The 25,084-nt window shown below is 45.3% G+C and overlaps 1 protein-coding gene across 3 annotated transcripts in view; it reads left to right on the forward strand.

Moving 5' to 3' along the window:
- Positions 1-9,679: 9,679 nt before the first annotated feature.
- TRAP1 (TNF receptor associated protein 1) overlaps positions 9,680-25,084 on the forward strand; it is a 71,535-nt gene continuing 56,130 nt past the window's right edge. For 2 of the 3 annotated variants that reach the window (XM_081089221.1, XM_081089223.1), the window contains exon 1: positions 9,680-9,773. In XM_081089221.1, coding sequence (XP_080945347.1) covers positions 9,698-9,773 — 76 coding nt within the window. In that variant the 5' untranslated portion in view covers positions 9,680-9,697. The remainder of the gene's footprint in view (positions 9,774-25,084) is intronic. The other variant, XM_081089222.1, reaches the window with a different exon arrangement.

A 25,084-nucleotide genomic window follows, 5' to 3' on the forward strand; every position in this document is an offset into this window, starting at 1 on the left:
AAAAATTCAAAGGGTGCTGACAGGACACCTTGGTTAAGGAAATGGTACAGATACGTTGGAGGGGCTTCAGAGGAGACAAGTAAGAGATCTAGTCATAGGAAGCATGGGCCTGAGGCTTCTGTGAGGCTGAGAATCAGTACTGACAGCGTGGTGGTACTTGGGCACCAGGGACTCAGCCTTAAGTGAGCTCCCTACGCTCTGCTTTCTCGTCTGAATGAATATAACTATACTGGGTAACAAGTGCTGTTTAAATGCATTATCAACTCCTTTGCCCTGGCCATGAGGTAGGAGGATGGAGGCAGTAACTTACCTGAGTTCATGAGCAGCAAGGGAAGACATGGGCCCAAGCCTGTTCCTGTGCCCAAAAGGAGCTTTTCCTCCTGGCCTTGAAATTTGCCCTACATGCCTGCCTCTCCTCCATATTCCACAGATTCACCTTGAACCCACTTTGGAGGTACTTTGGGGAAGTGAGAACAGTACATCGTAACCTCTCAAAAGTCACAGTAAATGGTAACAGTCTTAGAACTATGTGGGACTCAGTCTACCTGTCTCTAGTGCCCACTGGTTCACTTTGGCATCACAGATAAAGAAATGTTGACAGTGTTGGTCAGCTCTAGTGTCCAAGCTATAAACTCCCAGTGTAAAGGACTTTAACCCACCTCCCACCCAACGCCTGGAAAGGGCTAAGTGACTGAAAGGGGCTTTAACGCCTGATCCCGAGTCTCCGGGGCTCTGCCGCAACCAGGAAGCCTCTTATAAACTGATTTTTTTAAGTCAACAATAGCTACTCTATATAGCCATACCAATGAGGTTCAAACGAAAGGATCCTCGAGGGAGGTAGTGTGGTTTACAGAATGTTCCAAGTGATGGTCCTTCGGGAAAATGCCCAGACAGGACATTCTTGGGAAGGACTGAGGGTTGTGACCAGGCTCCTGCACCTGTTCCCCTCTCCTGCCAGCACGAGCAAGGCTGCCAGGCTCCCTGCGCCAGGCCACCCAGGACCCTTCACACCTGGGCACAGGTTGCAGGCCCACAGAAGAGGGAAAGTTATTTTACGTGCTGCTGCACAGGGAGTGGCAGGAGGTCTGCTGATGAAGGGAAAGTCTTAGGGACCCGATGCTGGCACCATGGCTGTGCGCCCATAGCTAGATGTAGAGAAAGGGGCAGGGAAGTGAAGTCGGCCAGGGAGTCATTCAGAGTCAGCAGGTTCAGCAGCCAGAACTGGTGTCACCGATGAGAGTAAGAGCTCTGCAGGCAGAAGCATGGAGAACTCTCCGGGTTTTAAGGGAGGCCCGTGCTCACTTGTTCTCGCTAGACATTTGAGTTCAAGTACGCAAGCTTTCTCGAAGCACTGAGTTTGTCCACTCAGCAAGCATCTATGGAGCAGATCCTAGGCTCTGAGATACAATCCTTGGAGAACTCAATAGAGACAGACAACAACTGGAGGAAGTGCTAGATGGCCTTAGAGCTCAAAGCAGGGCACAGAACCCAGTTTGTGTTGAAAACAAGGAAAATGTCTCTTAGGGCCAAGAATTGCATTGTGTTCCATAGTTTAGGAAACGCATTCTTCTCCTTAGCACTGCCATGTGCTCCTTAGGACAGTGCTGCTTCAGCTCTAATGTGCATATGAATTATCTGGGATCTTGCTAAAATCCTGATTCGGTAGGTACGGGGGGGGGGGGGTACGGGGGCAGGGGGGGGCGCTGAGTTTCCAAGTCTAATGATCCCAGCGGAAGCTGCTGCTGCTGGCCCTGAGTCTATACCAGCGGTTCTCAACCTGTGGGTCGCGACCCCTTTGGCGGTCGAACAACCCTCTCACAGGGGTCGCCTAAGACCATCCTGCATATCAGATGTTTACATTACGATTCATAACAGTAGCAACATTACAGTTATGAAGTAGCAACGAAAATAATTTTATGGTTGGGTCACAACATGAGGAACTGTATTTAAAGGGCCAGAAGGTTGAGAACCACTGGTCTGTACTTTGAGGAGTAAGGCTACAGAGTACCATGAAAAAAAATCTTGACTTTGAAACTGCCTTACTTAATCTCAACGTTCACAACAAACGTGGGTTTAGGGAGAGGGGGTTTGGTCAAGAGGTTCTTTGGCCTTCACAGCATTTGTTCTGAGCTGGAATCGCCTGCCACTTTTGTCTTCCTGGGCCTCCGGCCTTCCTCAACTCCCAGAATAAGAATGCAGCAGGACCACAGGAAGCCTGAGGTCCTCTGGCTGGGACAGGAGTCATGCAGAACCCAGGCTGCAAACAGCCCCACAGGGCTTGAAGCCCTGAGCTACCTGGAAAGAGTGCCCGATGTTTTGTTTGCCCCAGGACAGAGGTGCAGGGAGCTGTCCTGACTGTGAAGTGCAATGCACATTGTGAGGAAAATAAAGAGTCACATCTTGCTTGCTTTTCCGTAGAAACAGAAGAGGAGTCTCACCCTGACCAGCTTCCTGGGTGAGGTGACTCCGTGGGGCAAGTGCCGGGTCAGTCCCATCCTTCCTGTTTCTTGAACTACAGGTGCAGCACCCGCCACTCACAAGAGACCTGGCTGACGCCAATGGACCATGGCACCCTGCCCCATGCCCAGGGGATGTTGGCACCTTCAAGGAAAACATCAACAGTCTGCATTTCCACTCTGTCCGTTGATACTCTGCTGGACCAGAGAATCCCAACCAAGGAAACCATCTTTATATCTGAGGAGACACAGCCTTGGCAGTGGGAACTCCATGACCACCACCCGCCTGTTGAGGCCTGATGTCAGGTGCTGCTCAGGATGCCACCTGGATAGGGCCTCTGGCTGGAGTAGAGGCCCATGGCATCCGGGCAAAGGGTCAGTCCTTGAAGGAGGGAGGGCCTGAACAGCACAAACATTGAGAGCATCCCTGAAAGCCACCAGGAAGCCATGTTGAGCAGGGAAAGGAGCCGGTAGGCCAGGCCTTCCTATGAGTGTCAGGGAGTGGTGATGATAGGAATTACAGGGCCATCGGCTTGGGCCAAACACCCACATGCACATGCATGCAAGCACACACAGAATGGAGTTGCTTTTTCACCCTATAGAGTCTCGCAGACTAAACCAGTGGTTGGCAAACTACAGCTCGTGAGCCACATGCGGCTCTTTGGCCCCTTGAGTGTGGCTCTTCCACAAAATACCGACTTCTGTGCATGGGCCACGAAGTTTCAATCGCACTGTACGTGCGCGTCCGCACGTGGTATTTTGTGGAAGAGCCACACTCAAGGGGCCAAAGAGCCGCATGTGGCTCGCGAGCCGCGGTTTGCCGACCACTGGACTAAACCAATTCTCACTTGTCTTTTCATAAATAATGGGTGAGATAGGCTGGAGATTTGGTGGATGTTTTTTCTTTCAATGCTTCATCCACATGCTGGGAAAAACTGTGGCCTCAGCTCTTTGCCAGGACAGAAGCCATCTTTCAAACCATGCCATCGCCCTGACTGGTTTGGCTCAGTGGATAGAGTGTCGGCCTGCGGACTCAAGGATCCCAGGTTCGATTCTGGTCAAGGGCATGTACCTTGGTTGCGGGCACATCCCCAGTAGGGAGTGTGCAGGAGGCAGCTGATCGATGTTTCTCTCTCATCGATGTTTCTAACTCTTTATCCCTCTCCCTTCCTCTCTGTAAGAAATCAATAAAATATATTTTAAAAAAACAAACAAACATGCCATCAAGGCCAGTTCACTGAGTGAACTGTATCCCCCAGCAGAAGCTTCCAGGAATAAATGCAAGGAAGAGGTTGCCGCCTTCTCCACCCCGCCTTCCCCAGAGCCAAAGCTGCTCAGAAAAGGCCCCACCAGTGATATTTCATAGTTGTCTAGACTCAGGTCTGTCTGCCATTTTTCATGCTGGACAAGGAGACTGGGAGCCCACCAGAATGGCCCGGCCCCTCCTGCCCCTCCTGCACAGACAATGTTCACAGTGGAAGGGCCCCAGGAGGAGGCGTTGCCCAAGGTCACCCGGCTAGTGGGTGACCAAGGGAGTCCCCTAGAGGGGCCTGGACTGACTGCCAATGCTGTAGAGAATAAAAAGGGAGAAAGGCCTCAGGTTCACGCACCCCTGAATGTGTGGGGGTCTGTGCAATCAATGTGTGACATTCCCAATGTCCTTGGTGATGGAATTAAAAGTGGCCACTAGTAACGCAGAATGAGCAGTTTGGAGATAAAGTTTGGAGTCATTCAGTGAAATTAAAAATGCTCTAGTAAGTTCCAGGCCAGGTCCTGCTACGTGGCTGCACCTGCCTCTATGAAGGGCCAGAGGCCTTGCTTCTGACCCAATCTCACGGTTGGCAAGTGTGAAAGTGGGGGTCAGGGCTTGGGTTCCCACCAGATGTAGCCATGCTGCTGTGGGAGATCTCCGAAGTTGGCAGGGGACTGACGTTCATTAACATAACGAGATACAGTAAAACCTCGGTTCTAGAAGTCTCCCATCTCCAACAATTCAGTTCTCGACCAAGTTGTTCATGGAAAAAATGCCTCGGTCTTTGAACAAAATCCTTTCATGATGATACATCAGCATGACAAAAATCATCTTTCAGGCCCCAAAGGAGAGAATGCAGTCAGTTTGCTGGTAAACCTTGAGTTGTTAACATCTTAGAAATTTGCCAGCTTCTGTTGCTAGTGAAATGGATGATTAGCACAAGTTTAAAACATAAAGAGGCCATCAAGAGTTCTAATGTTGGCCCTGGCCAGTATGGCTCAGTTGGTTGAGCGTCATCCCATGCACCAAAAGGTTGCTGGATTGATTTCCAGTCAGGGCACATGCCCAGGTTGTGGTTTGGTCCCGGTTGGGGCACCTATGGGTTGGGGCATGGATGGGAGGCAACCAATCAATGTTTCTCTCTCTCTTCCTTTCTAAAAAAAAAAAAAAAAAAAAAATCAATAGAAACATTTTTTAAAATGCGTGCTAATGTCGCTAAGGGTGTAAAAGAAACAATGATCACAGGCAATTGAAGAGGTAGAAAAACTTGGAGAAAAGAGGTAGAAAAACTTGGAGAAAAGCAGTTAGCCAGGGGACAGCATGTAAAAAAGTGAAGATGCTACATATTGGCTCACTAAACGACATCCTGGAACAAGTGCTGAAAGTGATTCCTTTAAGGCTCGTAGGGGGTGGCAAAGAAGTGTTTGTTTATAGATTAAACAGTACACTAGATATGTACTGTATAAAAGAAAGGTTAAAACGGAATTATTTGCGGGTCTGGAACAAATTAATTCAATTTACATGATTTCTAACGGGGAAAAAATGATTCAGTTTTTGAACAAATCGCTTCTCAAACAGCCTTCCGGGACGAATTCAGTTTAAGAACTGAGGCTCCACTGCAGCTGTTAAGCGAACCAGCAAAATACTAGGTTTCTGAGTTCCAACTCATGCTGAGTTGGCGTCAAGGTCCTACCGAGGATAAAAAGGACTTTAGGGAACGTGCAAAACCTTGCAGGTGCCATCTGGCCATTAGTTGCTTCTCTGGATTGGAAGGTTTTGATGCCTCAGAAATCTAGAGACAGTTACTACCTCTGAGGCTGTGGCCAGCGGCCTCCCAGCTGCAGCTGCCCTTCTCCCAGACCCAGTCTGCACAGGCGTGCATCTGCTGGGGGAAACCCTTGCTCCTGAGGCCTAAGCACTAAGACAATTGTAGAGGAGCTTTCAGACAACACCCAGCAGCGGCAGGACTGTGGGGGTGTTTCTCTTCTTCTTCTTTTTTTTTTTTTAATATATTTTATTGATTTTTTTACAGAGAGGAAGGGAGAGAGATAGAGAGTTAGAAACATCGATGAGAGAGAAACATCGATCAGCCGCCTCCTGCACATCTCCCACAGGAGATGTGCCCGCAACCCAGGTACATGCCCTTGACCAGAATCGAACCTGGGACCTTTCAGTCCGCGGGCTGACGCTCTATCCACTGAGCCAAACCGGTTTCAGCAACGTTTCTCTTCTTAACATGCCTACTTTTTAGCCTCAAAAAGTAACCTGCCTGCCCACCCTGTGTGGCTCAGTGGTTGAGTGTCGACCCAGGAACCAAGAGGCCATGGTTCGATTCCCGGTTGGGGCACTGATCCCCACTGCGGGACATGCAGGAGGCAGCCAATCAATGATTCACTCTCATCATTGATGTTTCTATCTCTCTCTCTCCCTTCCTCTCTCTGAAATCAATTTTAATAAAGTAACCTGGCTTATTAGAGGATCCATGAAATTGTGGGGGTGGAGGACAGGGTATCACATCATTCCCGGGACCTTTCCAGGCCAAGAAATATTCTTCAGCTTGGAGCTTTTCCTCCTGTAGGAAAACATAGTACATTTCCTCCTGAAGGGAGAAGTTTGTCCAGGAGTTGGCGCCTTGAACATGTAAATGAAAAAGGGAGGCAGTTGAATTTGTTTTTTCTTTGCAGTGGGCATTGTGGTAAAATATACATAACATAAAATTTACCATCTTAATCATTTTTAAGTATACAGTTCAGTGGTATTAAGTACATTCATATTGTTATGCAACCATCACCACCATTCTCTCCAGAACTCTATTCATCTTGCAAAACTGAAACTTTGTCCCCATTAAACACTATATACCCTTTCCTCCTTCCCCAGCCCCACCTTTCTACTTTCTGTCTTTTAATATATATATATATATATATATATATATATATATATGTTATTTATTTTTTTACAGAGAGAAAGGGAGAGGGATAGTTAGAAACATTGATGAGAGAGAAACATCAATCAGCTGCCTCCTGCACACCTCCTACTGGGGATGTACCCACAACCAAGGTATATGCCCTTGACTGGAATCGAACCGGGGACCCTTCAGTCCGCAGGCCGACACTCTATCCACTGAGCCAAACCTGTCAGGGCTCTACTTTCTATCTTTATGAATTTGATGACTACCTACTTCATGTTAATAGAACCATACGGTATTGTGTTTTTGTGACTGGCTTATTTCACTGATCATAATGTTCTCAAGGTTCATTCATGTTGAAGCATGTCTCAGATTTCCCAAGTCTGAATAATACTACATTGTATGTATAGACCATGTTTTGTTTATCCAGTCAAACAACGATGGACACTTGGTTTGCTTCTACCTTCCGGCTATTGTGAATAATGCAGCTAGCATTTTTTTCATGACCCTCAGCTCACCCCAGGGAGGTAAGGTAGTGACTTTTATTTATTTTTAATTTTTTGTTAGTTTGTTAATTCTCACCTGAGGATATGTTTTTCCATTGATTTTTTTTAGAGAGTGGAAGGGAAGGGGAGAGACAGAGAAACATTGATGTGAGAAAGACACATCAATTGGTTACCTCCCACATGCACCCTTGAAGGGGGGCCAGGGATTGAGCCCTTAACTGAAATTGAATCCTCAAGCCTTCATTCTGTGGGCCGACGCTCTAACCACTGATCAACCTGGCTAGGGCGAAGGCAGTGGCTTTTAGAGAAGGGATGAGCAACCTTATAGTGGCCACAGTGGTGGTGAGGAGACCCAGGGGGTGCTCTCCTCCTTTCTCCCCTCTTCTGCTTCTCTCCTGCTCTCCCTAAGCCAGGCTCCAGTCTCCATCAATTCAAGTATATCTGCATCTAATTACTTTTCCCTTCTTCCATTTTCCTTGTGAGCACAGGGGCTGAAAACTGCCCATAACTCCATCAAGACTTGACTTGGATCCCTGGTCACCTTAAAAAAAACACAATTTCCTGGGCTACTGGAGGACACCATCTCACAAATATCTGTGGCTGAGGGTATGTTTCTTACGGCCACAGGGTAAGAGAGGACAGAAGGCCCTGGTGTGTCTGAACCTGGTAGGTTTGCCTCCACAGAACCTGGGTCCTGCCTGTCTGGACAAAGCCCCCTCATCCTTATCTGAAGCCTTGGCTTCCTTCTTCCCTTTGCCAAATACCACTTCCCTGAAACAAAAGGGCTCCCCAAGCTAGATCTACTGTCCTATAGACCAGTGGTCGGCAAACTCATTAGTCAACAGAGCCAAATATCAACAGCACAACGATTGAAATTTCTTTTGAGAGCCAAATTTTTTAAACTTAAACTATATAGGTAGGTACAATGTTATTAACTTAATTAGGGTACTCCTAAGGCTTAGGGAGAGCCACACTCAAGGGGCCAAAGAGCCGCATGTGGCTCGCGAGCCGCAGTTTGCCAACCACGGCTATAGACTAATGTATCAGGGCTTACAAAAGATGATTTCCCCTGGCCAGTGTAGTTCAGTGGTTGAGTGTCCACCTATGAACTAGGAGGTCACAGTTAGATTCCTGGTCAGGACACATGCCCGGGCTAGGCAGTGGGCTTGATCCCCAGGAGGGGGCGTGCAGGAGGCAACCAATCAATGAGTCTCTCTCATCATTGATGTTTCTATCTCTCCCTCTCCCTTCCTCTCTGAAATACACACACACACACACACACACACACACACGCACGCACACACACACACGCACACAAAGATGATTTCCTGAGTGGAGTGAACAGCGAATGAAATGTGAGGCTGAGGCCCCTTAATTCCCCTGCAGAGTAGCTGAGTGACATCCTGGGAATGGCTGGGCCTGGGACTGGCTTGGTCATCTGCAGTGTGGGGAGGGAGGGAGGGAGGCAGGAGGCAGGTCATGCAGGGTCTGGAGGGCTTTGGAATTGCTGGCAAGTGTGGAGGGAAACCACTTGAGGACCCTGATGAGGAGTGTATGATCCAGTTGAATGCAGAGAATGAGGGATGGGGTGGGAGGAGCAGGGTGGGAGTTTTCAGGTGAGAGAACTTCCTGAAGTTCTCTCCCATTCAGATCTATCCAACTCTCATACCTTCTTAGTTGCTTAAGCCTGGAACCTGGGGGTTACCCTTGACGCCCTCCACCTCGAAGTGTCCCTGACACCCCCCCTCCGATGACCCAATCAGGTCCAAGCCCCAGGGAGGACGCTGTACTTTGCTGCTTCTGCCACAATCTCTAGTAACCCCCGTCTTTGTACAATCATTTGATTGTGGCAGGGAGTACTTTTTGTTTGTTTGTTTTAAGGAGAAAGGCAATTTTACTCTTTCATGAAAAATATATATAGATATTTTTGGCAGTGAGTCTTTGGTGTGCCTCAATCATTCGGGGAACTGCCTGGGCCCCACTGCAGGCGGTGCCAGGGAATCCGTCTTTTACCTGAGTTGGCCTGCGTCCCCATGAAGACTCTTACCTCCACAGGGTGAGAGAAATGCAATGAAAGAATAGCCCGGCTTTGCTGGCGGGGCTTGCTTGGCTCCTGAGTTCATGTTTTGATGTAGACAAATCAAGCCTAAAATTCCCCCTTGCACTCCTTTTAGGTATGTGTCCTGCCTTGGGTTGAGGAGACTGGCTTTGTAAATCGCCCGGCACTTGTTGGCTCCAGAGACGTTAACTGTTTCTGGCCCGGGGCCGTCCTTTCAAACCCTCCCGAGGCGGGCATCATCGGCCCCCTTTCAGGGATGCACAAACAGAGGCCCATCTGGCTGCGGAGAGCCCGACGGAGCTCCGCGCTCGGCCCGTCGCCCTTGACAACACGACGCAAGGTCACGGAGGTCCCGCCCCCAGGCCGGACTGTTCCGCGCGCCCCTCGGAAGCCCGGGCCGGCCGCCGGCACAGGCAGCGCACTGGGCACCCCGCGCCTCCCGTGACGTCATTACGCGGCGCCAGAGGAAAACGTGGGTCCAGGCGCGCTCCGCTGCACGGTGCGCTGGGTTGGACAGACATGTCGCGCGAGCTGCGGACTCTGCTGCTGTGGGGACGCCGCCTGCGTGCGCCGGCGCTGGCGGCCACGCCGGGAGGTGAGGGCAACCGGGCCGGCGGGCGGGGCGGGAGGCACGGCGGCTCCGAGGCCGTCTCTCCCTCCGTGGGAGGCGCGAGGACGGCACCCCTCGCGCGGCATGGGAGACTGAGATTTGTTCGCCCAGCGCTTGGAGTTGGGTTCCACCTGGCTCAGCGGCGCTCCGGGCTGCGCGGCGCCCCCGGACTGTGCGGCGCCCCCGGGCTTTAACGCCTTTGAGCCCGGCCTGTGTGGCTACAGCAGGGGCTTCTCCTTGTGCCGGGCGAGGCGGGGGGCCCTTGGGTTCCTCGTTCGGGAGCCGAAGGCAGTTTCGGGACTGAAATCCGAGGGCGAGTGGATGCTGGGAACGGACTTCCCCAGCGCGGTCACTTTTCTTCCTCCCGCGTCCGACTTTTATGCACGGGGAATGCGTTAACGACTTGCTCCCTCGTCCAATCGATACCCGAGTGCCACTCCGCCCTTCACGGCACCCGGCGGCGAACCGAACCGAGACCTGGCACCCGGGCCCTCGCGCAGCCGCGGGGCTGGAGTTGTTGGCCGCCTTTCCCGAGGCCTGGGCCTGGAGGTGCTGAAATGAGGGACGACCAGCGTCTCTGCTCCTCGCTCGGACCTGACCACGGTGAACGTGTTGGCTTTCCTTCCAGGCCCTGCACCACTGCACGCACATAAATAGACATGTCTAATCATTTTTACGTTAAAAGGTCTAAACCGTATATACATTGTGCTACAGAATTAAAAAAAAATGTTTTGGTTTGATTTTAGAGAGAGTGGAAGGGAGGGGGAGAGAGAGAGAGAAATATCAGTGGGAGAGAAGCATTCATTGGCTGCCTCCTGCACGCCCCCCACTGGGGATCGAGCCAGCAACTTTTGGGTGCATGGGAGGACGCCCAACCAAGCCACCCTGGCCAGGGCTACAGAATTTTTGTTTTAAAGCTCCCAACATGGCTTACACATATTTTTGTAAGTATGCACGGTCTCCGACCTTCCAATATTAAGGACGAATTATCGTTTACTTAATATTATCTTATTAATGGACGTTATTAACATTATTTCCAGGATTTTCCCCCCCTGTGTTTCTGTTGTTATTACACTGCTGTGTAGAATTGGCACTATTTAAAGCTTTGTGCATATGTATGGTATTTCTTTAGAATCACAGGATTAGAGTTTTAGAATTGATGATTCAGAGCCTGTGCAAATTTGAAATGTTGGCTGATAATTGCCAAATTGTTGTCCATAAAGGCTTACTAGTAATCATTTTGTATTCCCATTAGCAGGAAATGAGCCTGCCTGTTAACAAGGTATCTTCTCCAACACCAGACATTACATCTTTCCAAATCAGTGGGTTATTTCTTATCTAATTTACACTGGCATGGATACTAGTGAGCAAGAATGTCTTCATTTGTGTATCTTCTATGAATCTCCTTTTCATATCTTTCACAACTTCTTCTGTTTACCTGAGTTTTAAATTTTGGTGTAGTCTGTTTAACCATGACTTTTAAAAATAACATGCACTAGCATATGAGCCAACTGTAAGTTTTATCACTATTGCTTGTATCCAACGTTTTTCCTTTTTTCAGATGTATTTCCTGTTTAATCAGAGTATATCCTTGTGTTAGTTTTGCAGAATAAAGTCTGTAGGTTGTAAGTTTTCTAAGCCCCACCTTGTCTAAAAGGATTTTTATTTTGTCCTCATACTTGGATATCAGTGTCTGGGTATTGCATTCCAAGTCAAAATAATTTTCCTTCACAGTGATGATACTGTCCTATTGTCTTCTAGCACCATTGTTACAGATGAGCAGTCATAGCAATTTGATTCCTGTTGGTTTAGTAGTTACCTGTGTGTGTGTGTGTGTGTGTGTGTGTGTGTGTGTTTCCCTGACTCCTCCCCTCCCCCTTTCTCTGGAGTTTAAGATTTTTTTTCTCTTTATTGTTCATGTTTTAAGATGTTCCACCTGTGTTAGTAATTTATTCCTTGTATCATGTAGTGTCACCTCCATTTTGAAGATCAGTCAGTTTTCAGCACAGCCAAATTTTGTTCTGTTTTTTAATCTCTTTTAATAATCTGTGGCCTCTCCTGCAACTACTATTGCAGTGGTTCGGGCATTCTTTTGCTTGAATCTACAATACAGATTTTGTTCTTGGAAGCCTTCTGTATTGTAGACGCCCTGACATTGTCACCTGTGTGGGTAAATGTGAAGGTATAGTTGTTTGATGAGTAAATTTAGCCAAGAAAAATCTCTTAAATAATGGGAAGAAAAGAATATGGTTATAAGAGAATTTGCCTATACAGAAAATTCAGAATTCTCCTGTATTTTTTCCTCTTTTCCTGAGAAAGTTGCCAAATTTTAGCATGCATTTGGTTTTACATCTAGGACTGACCTCATGTCAACATTATCCCAATGCTTCTCACTCTTAGAATATCTCTGAGGTGTGGAATAGAGTCTCATCTTGTGGGCTTTTTGTTTTTCATTTTTGCTCATTAACTAGTTTATCAACAATTATATTTTGAATGCCTTCTGAGATGTCAAAGATGTTAGCCTGCTGACAAGGTCATAGGTTAGTGGGAGCACGTGGCTTCCAGGCAGTGTACACAATGGAGGCACGTGTGGCCATGGTTGACTGTTTGACTAAGTTTTACAGAATAGAAGACATATGGGCCAAGTCTTGAAAATATCAGGTGCAGGGAAAGGAAGTGCCTCTGAATAATTTGGTTTGACAAGAAGCTAGGAGTATGTGGGAATGAGGGTGAATGAGGCTAAAAAATTATGTTCTTTCTCGTTTGTTAGATGTAAACTTGTGGGAAGGGATCACAGTAGTCACAGTGCCAGACTTGGGCCCGTATTTGGAGAACCCAACTGCAATCACTGAGGTCCACACACCTGACTTACTACACTTTCAGGACCAGATGGCTGATTACAGATAATGTCCTTCCCCTGTGAACCTTCAATTGCCTGGTAGTTGGGAACTAACAGTATTACAACCAACAATTAAATTCCTTCCCAGTGAAATGTACATTCATTCTGGGGAGTAGGGACATCAAAACCTGGGTTATCTGGTGTTGGGGAGTGAGTTTCTCCTTGGCCCTGCTCAGTGCAGTAATTGTGGGAGTACTTAATCCTGATCCTGCTCTACTACACCAGCTGTTGGGTCTGAGTCTCTCCGACAGGGGCTGGACTTGCTTGGATGCTGTGTATGGGATGGAGAAGATATAAGGAGTTGTAGGCATATAAGAGAGTCTTTATTGCAGCCCAAGTAACCATTGCTACTAAGGAGCCATTAGACAAAGCAGTCTAGTAAAGCAGTCCTTGCTAATACAGTAGCAAACACAGGAGCCATCCTAGCAAAAACAGCCAACACCGGCTGGTCAGTAATACATCTTCCCCACAACACAGCCCCATACTGACTGGTCAGTAACATACTTTAGACTAACTTAGACAAAAGCGACTTCTTGCCAAAATAGAGACATCAGTCTTTTGGGTTATATAGAAGGGTACTCCTGTGCAGTGTATAGACTGTTGCATCCTTGCTTTTGCACCTGTGTATAGTAAATTAGCCTTGTACACTCTGATTAGGATCCCTGCGCTCAGAGTGACCTTGAACATCTGGTGTACTGGAAAATGAAATGTTGATACTAAAATACTCATCTGTTATTCTGCTTATTTATTCATTCTTTGGTTGATTCTTGTATGTGCCCTGACCAGGGATTGAACCTACAGCCTTGGTGTATTGGGACGATGCTCTAACCAACTGAGCTACCTGGCCAGGGCCTGAATGTTAAATTTTTTTTTTAATGTCCCTTTTAACAGTGTCTTCTATTTTCACTGTGGTAGTTGCATGGGTTTCCATTACTTTTTTTTTTTTTTTAATCCTCACCTGAGGATATTTTTCCATTGATTTTTAAATATATTTTATTGATTTTTTACAGAAGAAGGGAGAGGGATAGAGAGTTAGAAACATCAATGAGAGAGAAACATGGATCAGCTGCCTCCCGCACACCCACTACTGGGGATGTGCCTGCAGCCAAGGTACATGCCCTTGACTGGAATCAAACCTGGGACCCTTGAGTCCGCAGGCTGACGCTCTATCCACTGAGCCAAACCGATTAGGGCTCCATTGATTTTTAGAGAGAGAGGAAGGGGGAGGGAGGGAGGGAAGGAGGATGAGAGAGAGAAAGAAAGCTCTATGTGAGAGAGAAACATCAGTCGGTTGTCTCCTGCATGCACCCTGACCAGGTATCAAACCCACAACCCAGGTATGTGCCCTGACCAGGAATGGAACCCCCAACTTTTGGTATAAGGGACAGTGCTCCAACTAACTAAGCCACCCGGCCATTGCTGAACATTAGTTTCTTACTATTTCAATCACATTTCTTGGTTATATGGCTGCTAAGTAATAGCCATGCTTTTAAAATTAGTTACACCCATGACTCAGCTACATCTATTCAATCTTAACTGATCTATGGGCATTTACCTGGTTAAAAAGCAGGTGGAGATGAGCCCCTCCCCCAATAGACACTGGCTCTCCAAGCCATAACTTTCATGGTCTGTAATTCTTAGTGGCTTTAGTAGAAATAACTAGCCATACCAGTCTCCCTTTCCCTCTCTTCCTCTCCCTTCCTAAAATTAATAAAAATAAAAAAGCAGAAGATTGTATAGCAATACTATTAAGAACAAATAGTGGGGGGCAGAGGGGAGAATAGAAAGGTTGAAGTCTTTTAGTGGAACTGGACTTATTAGGTAGCTGATGTGGCACCATGAGAGAGAAATGAATAAAGTGTATTACCATTGATTGTATTTCTCACACATTGATATTCTAGCATTTACAGGGAATGGAGCAACTGAGTGGATTTTTCATGAAGCTTACTTTTAAAGTATAAAACATTTCATTTTAACCATTATGATTAGAAGTCTTTCTAAAACACTTAATCATTAAATAGACTATAACTAAACTTTTCTCTGATGTTTCCAGGATCAATATTATGAATGTTAATGTACAATCCCCTGTGGTAATACACAGGCCCTCTGGGATGTGAGGACTCTTGAAACTCTAGTCTTGACCATTTCTGTCTTTTTAACCTTCTCCTTTCCCATTTAACTGGACAGGCTTCCCTGGGGCTATGTTCACTCCTCTCCCAGTTTTCAGATATTGGTTGGCAAACTAATGATAAAACTTGTTAGTGGCATTTTTTTTTAAAGCAAGAGAAGGATTTTGAGTGGGGACAAGGATAGTCTTGTATGAATAAAGTTGGGGTGTGGATTTTATGTCATATACTAGAGGCCTGGTGCACGGAAATTGTGCACTGGGTGGGGGGAGGGGTCCCTTAGCCAGTCCTGTGCCCTCTAGCTGTCTGGGACCTCTTGGGAGATGTCTGCTTCCCGTGGCGATTGGGCCTAAGCCGGCAGTCAGACATCCCCCTCTCTCTCAGTCCGGGGCTCTTGCAGTCCGGGACCCTCGCTCCTTACCATCTGCCTGCAGTGGAGGTGGGAGAGGCTCCCGCCACCACTGCTGCGCTTGCCAGCCATGAGCCCGGCTTTTGGCTGAGTGGTGCGCCCCCCAACCCCTGTCCCCCCCAGTGGGAGCGCATTGACCACCATGGGGCAGCTTCTGTGTTGAGCGTCTGCCCCCCTGGTGGTCAGTGCATGTCATAGTGACTGGTCATCCCACCGTTTGGTCAATTTGCATATTAGGGTTTTATTATATAGGATATATATTTTAAGAGAAGTTTATTAATTTCTAGAGAGAGAGAGAGGAAGGGATATGGAGAGAGAGAAACATCGATGTGAGAGAGCAACATCACTTGGCTGCCTTCTGCACGCCCCCTACGGGGTATCAAGCCTGGAACCCAGGCATGTGCCCCTGACCAGGAATCAAATTAGCAACTTCCTGGTGCATGGATTATTCTCAACCAACTGAGCCACACTGGTCAGGACTATGATATTTTTAAAAATATATTTTTATTGATTTCAAAGAGGGAGAGAGAGATAGAAACATCAATGATGAGAGAATCATTGATCGGCTGCCTTCTGCATGCTCCCTACTGGGGATTGAGCTCGCAACCTGGGCATGTGCCCTGACTGGGAATCGAACCCTGACCTCCTGGTTCATAGGTTGACAACCACTGAACCACTTCTGCCAGGCTATGTCCTATATTTTGACCATTTGAGGTTACTCCTCTTTGTTACTTGTTTTGTTTTGTTTCTTTGTATTCAAGGAGTTGATATTTCTTGATAGAGTGTAAGTATAGCTTAGTAGAAAATTAGAACAAGTCCTGAAACAATATAGTTTAAGAAATAGTAAAAAATGTCTGAGTATACCAGTAGTAAGAACTTAGACATTTTTGAGAGAATACAAATCTTTATTTGATACATAAGTGGAAAGTGAAGAACTTTCTGTCTAGAGTGTTGATATTCTTTTTTAAAGTTTTTACTATTTTATTTTAATATATATTGTTGAAAGTATTACAGATGTCCCTGTCCTTCCTTCCCACCCATTGACCCCCTGCACCCCACACCCATCCAATTCTTACTGAAGTAATTGTTGAACTTAAGAAACAAAATGTTGGGGGAAATTTTAGATGCGAATAAATAGCTAACCTGTGGTATACAGTGAAAATTGAAAGAATAATGAAACTATCCAAGCCGACTTACTGAAAATCAGAGTATTGCATGCTTACAAGCATAAAATATAGTAAAATAATAGTAAAATAATTGGAGGTGTTCTGGGGAAAAAAAGCTCAAGTCTATATTCTAAAATACTACAGTTTTTCTAATATAGTATTTATACTTTGTGGCAGAGCATTAATTCTGCTTTTCACTGATCTGGAAGTACCTTCAGTTTACAGAATTTTAAATTTAAAAAGTAAACTTATTTTAAAAATATATTTTACAGAGCCTTAATCTTTAAACTTAGAAATATGTTGGCGGAAATTAGGTTAGTGAATTCAAACTTTTGGTCATGAACTCCCTGTAAGAAATGCATTCACATCATAACCTGCTGTACAAGTAAATGTATACTATACAAATATGCGTACATACTTAGCTGAAAGTTTTGTAAGTAACATTATTATGCTGTGCATTCTTGTACTACTTTCATTTCATTAAAAATATTCTCGTTTAATCAACTGAATTGATTTCATATTCAGTGCGTCATCAATCTTAACCTGTGGTCTGTGAAACACTTTATATGGCTGTAACTTCTGAGAAAATAACCACGTTTATCAAGGCCCTGCTCTGATTAGCATTATTTTGGGGGAGGGGGGAAGGACATGAGACAGTCAAAGGTTTGACCTACTGGAACTTCTACATAGTGTAGCAATGTCCGTTCATTACCACAAACATCTGTGGTGCCTACTGTGTGTCTGACACTGCTCTGGTGGGTGCTGTGGGATGCCCTGGGGACAAAACGGAAACATCCTGACCCTCGGCACTGAGATGGAATGGGGTTGGATGCAGACAAGTGAATGCTGCGTGAACGTTACGTGAAGTTGTATGAAGAAACCAAAGCAGAAGGGGTTCCCACTAGAAACAGGGTGGTCAGGGAAGGTCTCCGTGGAAGGTGGCATTTAAGCAAAGCCTGGAAGGAGGTGAAGGTGTCCGGGAAGAGCATTTCAAGCAGAGAGAGGAGCCCGTGTCAGGATCCCAGCTGGCATAGTGCAGGGACAGCATGGAGGCCAGTGCCAGTGCCGAGGCTGCCTTTGAGAGGAGTTAAGTAGGGTAGTGTCCCATGTTCTTTCAAGTGTCTCTGACTTCACAGATGGAGATTTGGGCACCGTAAGACTAGATTGATTGTTTGGGCACCGTAAGACTAGATTGATTGATTGATTGAATTGATTTGATTTTTAGAGAGAGAAAGAGAAAAAGAGACAGACATCAATGTGAGAGTGAAATATTCATTTGTTGCCTCCTGCATGCACCGCGACCAGGCACCAGACCTGCAACCTGAGTATGTGATCTGACTGGGAATCAAACCCACAACCTTTTGGTGTACGGGACAGTGCTCCAACCAACTGAGCCACACTGGCCAGGGCAAGACTAGCATTAAGTTAAAGTTAAAGCTAACTTTATATGAGTTTTTTGAGAAAAATACTTTCTGTGTTTTTGTATGTTTTGTTGTTTTTTTTCTTTTAGGGAGAGAGAGGAAGGAAGAGGGAGAGTGAGAGAAACATCAGTGAGAGAAAACCTTCGATCAGCTGCCTCCTGCGCCCTCCCCCCCCCCCCCCCCCCCCCCCCCGCGGAGATCGAGCCCCGTAACCCAGGCATGTGCCCTGACCAGAAATCAAATCGGCGACTTCTTGGTGCTGGGACAATGCTCAACCAACTGAGCCATACCAGCAGGGCTTCTTTCTTTTTTTCAAATTTTATTTATTTCAGACAGGAAGGGAAAGGGAGAGAGAGAAACATCAATGATGAGAGAGAATCGTGGATCAGCTGCCTCCTGCACGCCCCCCACTGGGGATCAAGCCTGCAATTTGGGCATGTGCCCTGGCTGGGAATTGAACTGTGACCTCCTGGTTCATAGGTTGACACTCAACCACTGAACCACGCTGGCCGGGCCAGCAGGGCTTCTTATACTTCCTTGGGGTTTGTTTCACATTGATGCACAGAGCGCTAGTATTCCACTGTGTGAGCACCTCTCCTGATGGACATTTAGGTTGTTTCCAGGCTTTTTGGGGAGGCTGGCGGGGGGAGTGGGGAGACACAGCATGTTTTATTTGTAAAATCACCTCCACATAATAATTATAGACAGATACCATAAGAGAATATGCCACTTTGCCAAAAAAAGAATACTTTTTAACAACATATGAAGCATTAGGTACTATCCCAACCCATCTAGAAGTTACTCTAGATGGCCTCTCAGAAGGTGGTATAGAAAAGTTCCAAAATCTATAATGATTGGTTTAAGAACTAAATTTAAGATGCTAAACAACAGACTTATCAAGATTGCCACACACACAAAAAAAACAAACAAAAAGATTGCCACAGAATAACCTAGAACACAGCCACATTTGTACTCATAGACTAAAGAATGAGGCCTTTTAAATAGAAGTGACTGATGGAATGGCTTCATTGAGGGGTATCGGAAGTATGGAACCCCAGGCAATCCAAATAGGCAAGTGTTGGTTAAGTTCCAGGAAAGATCTGAATCGGCAGAGGGAAGGTCTTTTTTGTACTTTGTAAGACTGTTGTCAGTGGTGCTTCAAGTGGTATCTAAAAAGGATGAGCTGGGAACCAAACAAATTAAAGGAATTTTTCCAGTGACTGCTTTGTGTATGATGGTACAGTGGAGAGCTAAATAAAAAATCACTCCATAGGAGGAATCTCACACTTTGGGACAAGGTAATTCAACTCCTATCCCTTCTCAGTTATATTGGTTACAGGACAACCACTTCCCAGAGACACTGCATCAGAATGCAGAAAGAAGAGTCAGTTCAACCACAGCCCAGAACATAGAAGTACATCCTACAGATACTGACTCTTGCTTAGAAAATGCCAAAATCCAGCACTGCCAGTAGTTTTGCACACATTCATCAGTGCTAGCATAACAGTATTTTAAAATCTTTGTCAGTCTACCTTATTTTAAAATGCATTTCTTTAGTTATGAATGTGGTAAAATATTTTTTTCTATGATTCAAAGCTTTTATGTCCCTTTTTTTTGGTATGGATTGCCCTTTTACTCTTGTGCTGCTGGCCTTTTTCTTATAAATGTATGAGTGATCTTGCTCTATTAAGGAAACTGGCCCCCTGCCATGTGTTTCAGATTTTTTCCCCAGTGTGTTTGCATATTAACATAATTTTTTTGGTACTTTGGTTATTGTTAGTTTTTTAATTTTAAAACATTTAAAAATTTTTAATTGAGCTGTAACTGACATATAACATTATATTAGTTTCAGATATATAACAATGATTCAGTGTTTATATATATTACAGAATGATCACAGTAAGTTTAGTTAACATCCATCACCTCACATAGTTACATTTTTTTCTCTGTGATTTCTTATAATGAGAACTTTTAAAATATATAACATTTTTATGTGGCCCATAAATTTATGGTTCTTGGGTTGTTACGTATTTTTAAAAATATGTTTTTGTTGATTTTTAGAGAGAGGAAGGGAGAAGGATAGAGATAAAAACACAGATTGGCTACATCTTGCGTGCCTCCTATTGGGGATTGAGCCCGCAACCCAGGCATGTGCTCTTACTAGGAATCAAACCAGCAACTTCTTGGTTCAGAGGTCAACGCTCAACCACCGAGCCACACCGGCAGGGAGGGTTATGTGCCTTGTTTAGAAAGAATTTCCTTACCTTAAATCATTAAAGAAAAAAATCTCTAAGATGATCAACATTATTAGCTGATAGGGAGGAAAATGCAAATCAAAACCACAGTGAGACATCACTTCACATCCACTCAGGTGGCTATAATAAAAAAACATAAGCCCCGGGCGGTGTGGCTTAGTTGGTTGAATGTTGTGCACTGAAAGGTTGACATTTTAATTCCGGGTCAGGGCACGTGTTTGGGTTGAGAGCTCAATTCCAAGTAGGGGGTTGTGCAGGAGGTGACCATTCGATGTTTCTCCCTTTCCCTCTCTCAAAGTCAATAAAAATATTTTTAAAAAGCCCCAAATTATAGGCAATAACCAGTGTTGGTTGAAGATGTGGAGAAGTTGGAACCCTCATACACTGCTGGCAGGAATGTAAAATGGTGTAGCACTTAGAAAACAGTCTGGCCGAAACCGGTTTGGCTCAGTGGATACAGTGTCGGCCTGCGGACTGAAAGGTCCCAGGTTCGATTCCAGTCAAGGGCATGTACCTGGGTTGCGGGCATATCCCCAGTAGGAGATGTGCAGGAGGCAGCTGATCGATGATTCTCTCTCATTGATGTTTCTAACTCTCTATCTCTCTCCCTTCCTCTCTGTAAAAAATCAATAAAATATATTAAAAAAAAAAAAAAAGAAAACAGTCTGGCAGTTCCTTAGACAGTTAAACATACAGTTTCCTTTGACCCACCGCTTCTATTTCTAGGTATATACCCAAGAGAATTTAAAATGTATGTTCACACAGAAACTTGTACATATTTATAGCAGCATTGTTCATAGTAGCCAAAAAAAAAAAAAGTGGAAACAACCCAGTTGTCCATCAACTGATGAATGGAAAAACATCATGTGGTCTATTCATATAATGGACTATTATTCAGCCATTAAAAGGAATAGGGTATGCTAAGTGGTACAATGTGGATGCACCTTGAAAACATGTTAAGTGAAAAGAGCCAGACACAAAAGACCTTGTACAGTATGATTTCATTTATGTGAAACATCCAGAACAGGTAAATCCATAGAGAGAAAAAGTAGTTGCCAGGAGCTGTGGCCAGGGGGGAGATACAGGGAGAATGGGTATGGGGTTACTTCCTGGGGTGATTTAAAATGTTCTGATAAAAAATTAGATATTGGTGATGCTTATACAACTTTATAAATATACTAAAAACCATTGATTGTACACCGTAGGTCAATTGTATCTCAAAGCTATTTTTCAAATACCTTGTTTTAGTCTAGTACTTATAGCTTCTTTCATTTTAAGTCATTCTGGAATTCATTTTGATTTAATAAGTGAGAGAGGAAATTAATTTTAATACTGTAGCTTTAATTAATGTGCTTTAATATTTAATAATAGTATTGCCTCACATTTTCCAAAAATTTCTTGGCTATTTATACACACTTATTTTTCCTTATGAATTTTAGAATTAGTTTGAATAGCTCAAGAAAAATCTTGTTTGAGGTTTCATTGGGATTATGTTAAAAATATAGACTAATTAAGAGATTGACATCTTTAAATATTTACTTTTCCTATTCCAGGACAACACTGAAGTGCTGGAAGAAGAGAGAGAGAGCGAGAAATTAAAAACTTATGTGAAAAAAATGACAGGAAACTTCCCCATCTTGGTCAAGGAAATAGACATACAAGTACAGGAAGTTCATCTATTCTTTCCCTAAGTTCATTGAACATCCTTATAACCAGTGTTTTGAACTCTGCATCTGGTAGATTGTCTCCATTTTGTTTTGTTCATTTTCTGGATTTTTTTTTTCCATTTCTTCATTTGGAACATGTTTCTTTGTCTCCTCATTTTGGCTGCCTCCCAGTGTTTGTGTCTATGTATTTGATAGAGCTGCTACATCTCGCAGTCTTGGTAGCGTGGCCTTATGTAGTAGGTGTCCTATAGGGCCCAGTGATGCAGTCTGGGTGGGCTCTAGGTGTGATTCCCAGCCCCACCCTGTGTGGGCTGTGTGCACCTTCCTGTTGTAGTTGAGCCTTGATTGCTGTTGGCACGTCAATGGTAGGGATTGACCCCCAGATCATGAGGACTGGCTATGACCACTGTGAAGGATCAGCTATGCAGGGGCCGATCCACAGAGCTTCCACAGAGCAGGACTTCAGTGGGGCTCTGGTGACTGCTGAGTTTTCCCCTTGAGTGTGTCGCTTTGGGGAGTTGGTTGGATGGTGCTTTGAGGTGGTCTGAAGCTGTCCACTGGGTGTGCTGACTCTGGGGCCACTCTGGAGGTGCAGGCCAAAGTCAGATGCCACCTGTGCCTTGCCTGTGGTCACCCAGCATGAGTACAAAGTGATATAGGCTGTTACTGGTGCTGGGCTAGGAGGTGCCCAGGAAGACCAAGCTGTGAACAAAGGCCAGATGCCACTAGTTCTGGGCTTGGGGCTACTTAGTGAGAAGTACGGGGCACGCTGGGGCCTGATGCTGCTTGCTGGAGAGATTTTAAAGCATGCAGACAGGCCTTTTGTATGGAAAAGACACTGGACAAGGCCGGCAAGTTGGGTGGGGCAGGGTCTCGGAATTACCAGGTTGGGTGAACAGTGTTAGCCAGGTTGATGGAGACTCAAAGAGGGCCTCTGCCAGCACTTCTGTCTGGGAGAAAGCTATCTCTCTGGCCCTGATGTCAGACAATTCCCGGTGCCTTTCAAGCTGCTGCCTCAGTGCGGCAGCTCAGAGTGAGTGAGTCCAAGTAATAGTGCGCAGACCCTTCAGAGGAACACCTGGGACTCAGCAGCCCCTCCATCTCACTCAGCCACAATCTTCATTGTTATTGTTTTTTCTTTTTGGTTAATCCTCACCCAAAGATATTTTTTCTGTTGATTTTTATTATTTGTTTATCTTTAAAAATATGTTTTTATTGATTTCAGAGAGGAAGGGAGAGGAAGAGAGAGATAGAAACATCAATGATGAGAGAGAATCATTGATCGGCTGCCTCCTATACATCCTACACTGGGGATTGAGCCCAAAACCCAGATATGTGCCCTGACTGGGAATTGAACCGTAACCTCCTGGTTCATAGGTCGATGCTCAACCACTGAGCCACTCTGGCTGGGCTCCATTGATTTTTAGAGAGAGTGGAAGGAAGGGGGAGAGATAGAGAGAGAATGCTGTGTGAGAGAGAGACACACATCGATTGGTTGCCTCCCTCACTGTATTTATATAAACACTTGCCCTAACCGGTTTGGCTCAGTGGATAGAGCGTCGGTTTGCGGAGTGAAGGGTCCCAGGTTCGATTCTGGTCAAGGACATGTACCTTGGTTGCAGGCACATCCCCAGTACGGGGTGTGCAAGAGGCAGCTGATTGATGTTTCTCTCTCATCAATGTTTCTAACTCTCTATCCCTCTCCCTTCCTCTCTGTAAAATATCAATTTAAAAAAATAAAATATATATAAACACTTGATTCCCCGGACCAGGGCTGGGATCAAACCTGCAACTGAGGTACGTTCTCTTCATTGGAATCAGCCCTGGGACCCTTCAGTCCACAGGTTGATGCTCTGTCCATTGAGCCAAACTGACCAGGGCTCCATTGGTTTTTACAGCTAGAAGTTATGGGGACTTCTCTTCCTGGCACTGGAACCCTGGTATGGGTCTGGGACCCCTCTCTCCTTAGGGGTCACCTCTGCAGCCCAGGTGTCTTGATTTTTATCTGACCAGGTGGGTTTAGGACCAGCCCATTTCACATCTACACCCTTCCTACCAGTCTTGGTGTGACTTCTTTATATCCTTAATTATAGGGCTTCTGTTCAGCTAAGTTTCACATGCTTCTGCATAATGGTTCTGTAGTTTAGTTGTAATTTTGATGTGGTTGTGGGAGGATTCGAGTCCCACATTTACCTGTGCTGCCATCTTGAGGGAAACTTGTCTGTAATTTTTATAGATAGCTTATTTTGTAAATAGGTTATTGTTACACTTAGCACAAAATTCAAAAAACACAAAGGTGTGTGCAAAGTAAAGCACATCTCACTGCTACCCTCAGACACCAGTTCCCCTCTGGTGGTAATCCTCTTAGCCAGTTCTTTGGGTGTTCTCTCACAGATTCTTATTTTATGAGAATAACTTATGTGTATATGTACACACACATAGTGTATTTAAGCACCAAGGTAGCAAATGCAAACCACTGTTCTGGACCAGGGTTTTTATTTTTTGATTTTTTAAATTGAATTTTAGAGAGGAAGAGAGAAGGAGAGAGAGAGAGAAAAAAAAAAAAACATTAACATGAAAGCAAAACATCAATCTGCTGCCTCCTGCACACACCACAACCGGGGTTCAAACCCCCCCACCCAGGCATGTGCCCTGACTGGGAATTGAGCAACTTTCAGTGCTCGGGACCTTGCCCTACCACCTGAAGCACACCGGCTAGGGCCATGTATTTTTCTTTAATATGCTTTAGAGATAGTTCAGCATCAGAACACTTCACACAGAGTTGCCTCATTTTTCTGTGTTTCAGAGTACTCCATTTTATATATGTAACTAACTTACTAATCTCTATGTAAAAGCCTAATATGCAAAGTGTCCTCTTGGGAGTTCGACTGACTGGAAGTTCAATCACTTGCTATGACTTGCGCTGACCACCAGGGGGCAGTGCAGAATGAAGGGAGGCCCCTGCTGGCAGCAGGCAGGTGTTAGGGACCTTGCCTGTGCACGAATTTCATGCACTGGGTCTCTAGTAAATTAATAAATGACCCTCAACTGGTTACTAACTCCTGACCCCTGAGGGACTCCTACACTGGATCTTCCTCTGGTGTGTCTGTAGGCCTTCATGTGACCCTGACATTGACAGTCGGTGGGAAGGCACTCTTTTGTGACAGCCACTTTTTTTGTTTGTTTGTTTTTTGGGTTTTGTTTGTTGTTTTTGAGCCACATTTTTTTAAAATATATATTTTATTGATTTTTTACAGCGAGGAAGGGAGAGGGATAGAGAGTTAGAAACATCAATGAGAGATAAGCATTGATCAGCTGCCTCCTGCACACCCCCTACTGGGGATGTGCCTGCA

Source organism: Myotis nattereri (assembly GCF_964212035.1).
Source record: "Myotis nattereri genome assembly, chromosome: 4".
Classification (NCBI taxonomy): domain Eukaryota; kingdom Metazoa; phylum Chordata; class Mammalia; order Chiroptera; family Vespertilionidae; genus Myotis; species Myotis nattereri.